Below are 6,351 nucleotides of genomic sequence, written 5' to 3' on the forward strand. Positions count from 1 at the left end.
CAGGGGGGAATTTCAGTCTAAAGAAAATTCAAGTCTTGGTTACCAGATTTACTATACAATCAGGCAAAAGGAGAAAAGTGGTAGCAGCAGAATGCAGAGGGAATGAAAACCAGAGGGTAGTTCATTTGAATATAGCACAATTCACTCCTGGGATGAGTTCAGCCGATTCAACGCCTTTGCCTGTTCATATTGAACTATGTTTCTTACTGGTTATTCCTCCATTTCCTAGTCACCACCTCCTCCTTTCAACACAAAATGGCAAGCTATCATTTGATTAGGACAAATGACTCAAGACTATTCAGTTACTAAGGTCAGGTTCCAGACATCCGAGCAGCTGGGGTGCCAATGTTCTGCAGTGCCACGTACCACTCCACTGCTCTACAACTGTCTGCTCAGTCTCTCTGCCGTAACCTTCAATATTTTCACTGGAGGGAAGTCCCTGAGGCTCTTGACAGAATTCGAGAATACAGTTAATGTGATGCCCTCTAACAGTTAATTCCTGCCTACAGACTTAAGAATATTGCCCTTCTGTTTCTTGGGTTGACATGTTTACATCAGGTAAACTTTCACTCCTTTTGGACTTTCCAGTAGTACAGCAATATACAGAAAGGTGTGCCACCTCAGATGTTCATTGCTAGTTAAGTTGATCCAGAAAAGGAGTCATATTCCAGGATGCTTTTGAGCCTTGGACACAAGGTAGCTCAAAGCACAAAGAAAAAATCCAGGATCAGCACAGCAAAAAATAAACATTTGTAAGAGCAGGCACCAACAGGATATGAACTTGCTTATGTTGTTGAACACAAAGGTTTTCCAGCAAAGTCACTATAGTGTCAGAGAATTGTACTATCAAGTTCATTCTTTCCAGAACATTTTACATTAAGTCAATGTGATGTATTGGGTATTATACTAAAAAGATAAAACTGACACCAAACAATTCTCTAATAAAAAAGAAAAGCCATATCCCACAGAAGCTGTACTTTAGGTATGGTAATGATACATTCAATTGATAAAACATTTATTGTAAAACACTAGAAAGCAGGCAACAATGAACTATATGAGTGATTTCTCTTAAACAAGAAAAGGAGACAAGAGTCCACCTTTTTCAAATGGTAAAAGGCCATTCTAGGTATCTATAGGCAATTGATTTCATTAGTGACTTTTTTCAAACACCTAGTCAAACTTTGATCATTAAAACAGCTCAGCTGCTAAGATATGTATGTCTATCCTAAAACAAGCTGGGTATTCAAATACAGCCTAAACTTTTTGTAACAAAGATAAAAGTTTATATGAACATTTTTCAAGAGGTCTGGTCATAAGAACAAACCACTATTTTTTTCTGCAATTACAATCCAGTTCATGACAACTTCATTGCTAATTTTTTCAGAAGTTGAACAAATGTGAAAGGGACAAAAAAAATCAGGGCATTAATATCAGAAAACAGCTATATTTGGATTCCTTTCTTACCCACCTCAAATATCTCACACGCTAATGCAAAAACAAAAAAGAAAAAGCCGTAGATGTGTGCAACTGCGAATCTACACTGAAGATTTCTTTTCCCATTTCCTCATCAGCTTTTTAGGTTTTTTGTTTTGTTTTGTTTTAAATGGTAAGTCAAGACCCCTTCAAGACTCCTGTGAAAAGGAGCATGTGGTCCCTGATCCTTTTTGAGTACACATAATGAAGTCGTTCACTAGCAAAAAACACACAGCTAAAATAAAATTCTGAGAATGTGGATACCACAGATTTGACCTAGAATCAAGTTTCCTCCCTGCCGTTCCAGGTATCCTCTTCTTTCCACACTTGAGTATTAGCAGACAACAATAAGCAACAATTGTCCCTCCAGATCACCAAATTTACCTTCCCAAAGGCACAAATATTTTCAGGAGTTTAAAAAAAAAAAGCTCATGATATTAAAGCTTAGTACTTTTGTGAAGTTCAAGCATTAAAAGCATCAGCCTGTTTATTTTGTGACAAGTTTATTGAACAATATTCAAGACTTCATCTTTATTAACAAAAACCTCTGCTGAATGATGCCAAGGCAGTAGTATTTGCTGGCAATGTTGTGGCCATACTGGCAACAAACCATCTCATTGTGTTTGATTTCTAACGTTCAGACTACTAAGGAACTGCCAGTAAAACAATTTAAATGTAGCAATTTTGCAAGGGTGAGAAATAAATTTTTAAAGTGACCACTGCCAGAAATTCTTTCCAAAAGATTTGACTAGCGGCAATTTCACATTTTCTTTACTCATTTTTAAAGTATTCTTAAAAATCAATGAGTAAATTTTATTTTTATACACTTGACTCCCATCTGTACAATCACAGAATCCAGCAAGAGGAAGCTTGAATTTGACTAAGGCTTCCATGCATCCTTATTTTTATGTAAGGTGGCTATTTACCCCTAAAAATGTATATATGTTTACTTTTGCATACAGTCCTAGATTTTCATCCATTAGGTTAAGACTGACTGACTACACTGAATAGTACTATCTGAAAACTTGAATTAAGATTTTTCTAATGGAATTTTCATTGTCAAAGCTTTTGACAATTTGGAATATAAAGATACAAACTACATTTCACTTAACACTGTTGCATTAAAAAAAAAGTCACTAATAACTGTACATCCAAACTACAGTGTAAACAAAGAACACACCTCCAAACTATGCTTGTGAACTAAATGCTTCACTAAAACTCAGAAGTTTACACATTATGCTTATTTATAAGGTACATTTGTAGATTTCTCTACTCCTTTAAAACAAAGGAAAATGAACACCAATTAAAAACTCAGAGGAAGGAGGAAGAAAAATTTAAACCTAATGGAAGATTCTCCTTCCATTAATATCAGTCACTAAGAACAGACAATAAAATTTACACATAAGATTATCACGATAGTGTTTACAAATGCACACAACTTTGAGCAAAGCTTTACAAATCCTTCATACTATACAAAGCAAAAGAGAAAATAATGTAAATTCATTTCCACCCAACACCTAGTTCTTAGAAGAAAATCTGCAGGAAGAGAGGTATGAATAGTTTCACAGAAAACATTTTCAAGGTTTTTTTATAAACTGAAACTCCAGTTCCCAGAATAAGATAAACAGTATGCTTAGCAGTTAGAACTATGTTGATAACTCTCAGATATACACAAAAAGATCAAGTTCCAGAGGGCAAAGCATTTAATTACATTTCACAACTAGCAGCACTGTTGTGATTCAACGAAATAGGAAACATATTTCTCTCCAATTTCTACACAAACCACTATTTTCTTCATTTATTTAATATGAACAATGAAATCAAGTTTTCCTTTTCAGAATTTATCTAAGATGTAGAAGTAACAAAGTAGTTGCAATAGTGTATTAATAAGAACGTGCGAACATATAGCCAAAATAAATTGTGTAAAAAAGGTTAAACCTTTCATCTTTAAATGACTCATTTTTCTAAAATGAAAACAGTTGGCTTTCCAAAGGGGAAAATAATCTGTGGTTGAAATAAGACTCTAAAACAACACATACTTTTTGCATTGTCTTTGGAATGAAAAATGATTACTTAACAAAGCTTAAATTTAACAGTGCATATACAAACATCATATTGCTTTTTTAAATTGAGGAGGCGGTATCTAGTGATGTCAAAGCAAATTTGTGTTCATGAATTATCAAAAGATCCACAACACAGCCACCTCTTCTTTTAACAAAACAATCCTTTCCCTAAACAAAAATCCTGTATTTCTGTCAAACCTCTAAGGTTGTAACAAGAAGGCTTTCCAAATCTTACCACAATTTAACTGCTGCCACTCTTAAAACTAAATTCCACGACACTGTATGACGCTGTATTTGTGTTCCACTGATTTGCAACACCAAAGAGGCACTACATATATACATATATATATATATATATACACACATATATATATATATATATATATACACACATACACATAAACCCCGTGAATCTAGTTTCAGGAACACACACACACATACATACATATATATATATATATATATATATAGTTTTAAATAGGAAATACTTCTTTTAAAAGGCTGATCCCGTTTTAAGTACACTGATTTGTAGGGAATGTTGGGGGTGTTTCAAGCCAAGGCAAGAGGGTCATGTAAAAGACAAAATTTATTTTTCATATCTCACCCGTCTCCCATTCTATATGTTTATAATACAATGTAACAAATCTTGAGAGCATTTTAACTAAGGGAAGTCACCCAAAATAGAGCCTTTTATAACAGTGAACAGGACATCATAAGGCAAATGTCTTTATGACACGGACACTTACCACCCAGAACCCATGTGGTCCTCCTGCCTTAGTGTCCTGAATATCAAAGAAAAAGAAGAGTCTAAAAGGGCAAGGAGTCCCAATTCTCTCCCTTCTGACAGCTGCACTTATTCTCTGCATGAGGAATTTTTATAAACAGGCTACTAACCTAAACAACTACATCAAAAAGCCTCTAAGTAACAGGGTTAAATACTTTAATCTATGGACCAGCATGTTTGTTTGTTTGACTACTCCTGTTGCTAATGAAGCTAATAATTTCAACTTCAGTTTTTAAAATCTTGATATAATAATGCTCTTTATTAATAAATGGACTCCTCTTTGTTTAAACTTAAAAGGCCAAAATTCACATAAATTAGGACACAAGGAAATTAACAGAACAATTAGTCCATCATGGATAGGACTTCAAATCAATCCATCTTAAGCACTGATTATTACACACGGTTTCTTGTTTTTCATGCTACCCAAACAGGAACAATTTTTAAACTGAATAAAATTTGGCGGTTAAACCAAAAAGGCTCTGGTAGGTAGATGACTCCATAGTTTATTTTTATGGTAAAAGTCTTACTCCACACAGTTTTAAGTGTGACATTTGAAATGAGAATTCAAGGTTATAGCACAAACCAAGACTAGAATTTTGTAATTAGGGGAAAAGAAAAAAAAAAATCAACAAAACAGTTCTGCTCATTTACAAATGAGTCAATTAGGCAAACAGAAGCAACTTCTGAAGCAGGACTGTCTATACAGCAAGAACCCTCAGGAAGCAATAAAGGTACATACAATGAATCTGTATACAGAGATTTTATTCAATTTTAAAAGAAAATGAGGACTTTAGACAAAGCTTTGACCCTATAACAAAGCAAATCTGTCCAGCTTTAAACCAAATTCCACGTAGCCAACTATTTTTCAGCAGCTGGCAAGAGCACCCTCAATGAGCTCTACTGACATTTCTTTTTTCTTCATCCCATATGGTATAAAGCAAGACCAATCTAGACTCCTTGATACGCTTTATATGGTCATTTTTACAAATGGTACGCCAGAATCATTTTTGTGTTCTCTCCAGATAGCTTTACTGTAACATACAGCAATGTGTATCCTGGTAGCGAGTCTTCTGTAAACAGTCAACCAATGCTCTATGTTATGGAAACCAATCTATATGCAATTGAAACAATCCACAGGTTCTAACCTGGAAATACTAGGAAAACAATCTGGATGCATTAATCACGGCAACATGAAGATCTACCCTATAAGGAATTGATGTGAACAGCTACCCTAATACAAGCTTTACTTTCCTTGAACCTATAGGTCTGTCATTTAAGTCAATGACAGCAGCTGTGGCTTCATCCCGGGATTCAAAGGCCACCATGGCTTCACCTGTGGGCATACCTTTTTCATTGTATTTTAAACATACTGAGCCTGGAATTACTTGATAGCCATAAAAGAAATCTAAAATCTCATCAATAGACACAGTGAAGGGCATGTTCTGCACTTTAATTACTGTAGGTCCTGGTTTTCCAGAACTAGCTCCAAAGCCAGGGGGACCACCAATATGGATTGGGCCAGGTCCAGGTCCAGGCCCTGGCCCAAAGGCTGGTGGCCCACTCAAATGTCCAGGGGCACTTCCAAGACCAGGTGGGCCACTCCCAAAGCCAGGGGGGCCACCTAAGCTACCAGGGCCATTTCCAAAATTCTGAGGGCCCCCTCCAAATCCCGATGGCCCACTTAAATTATTTGGTCCACCTCCAAAACCTGGAACATCCAGTCCTAGACCAGGCAAACCACTGTTTCCAACTGAAGGCATACCAGGCCTAGCATCACCAAAGGCCCCTCCTAATCCTGGAGGAGGGAGTGGTGGTCCAAAGGCATTTGACCCACCAAAATTACCAGGAAAGTTAAATGGAGGCCCATTGTTGGCTTCCTTTGATCCCACAGTCAGGAAGGTATGTTCATCACCTCCTGCACTGGGCATTCCCGTACCCGGCAGCCCAGTACCTGGCAGCCCCGGACCAGGCAGGCCAGGACCAGGCAGGCCAGGACCAGGCAGGCCGGCAGCAGGAACTGCTGCACCAGGT

The 6,351-nt window shown here is 36.8% G+C and overlaps 2 protein-coding genes across 6 annotated transcripts in view; both read right to left on the reverse strand.

The window, feature by feature from the left end:
• Positions 1–6,351, reverse strand: part of CPNE1 (copine 1) — a gene marked incomplete in the record, with an annotated part of 48,813 nt that overhangs the window by 32,114 nt on the left and 10,348 nt on the right.
• Positions 5,066–6,351, reverse strand: part of RBM12 (RNA binding motif protein 12) — a 15,025-nt gene continuing 13,739 nt past the window's right edge. For 4 of the 5 annotated variants that reach the window (XM_027770159.1, XM_027770160.1, XM_027770158.1 and 1 more), the window contains exon 3: positions 5,066–6,351. This exon is cut by the window's right edge and continues 2,016 nt beyond it. In XM_027770159.1, the coding sequence (XP_027625960.1) occupies positions 5,547–6,351 (805 nt within the window). In that variant the 3' untranslated portion in view covers positions 5,066–5,546. The other variant, XM_027770161.1, reaches the window with a different exon arrangement.

This window comes from Tupaia chinensis, unplaced genomic scaffold (genome assembly GCF_000334495.1).
Source record: "Tupaia chinensis unplaced genomic scaffold, TupChi_1.0 Scaffold000115_1, whole genome shotgun sequence".
In the NCBI taxonomy this organism is placed as follows: Eukaryota; Metazoa; Chordata; class Mammalia; order Scandentia; family Tupaiidae; genus Tupaia; species Tupaia belangeri.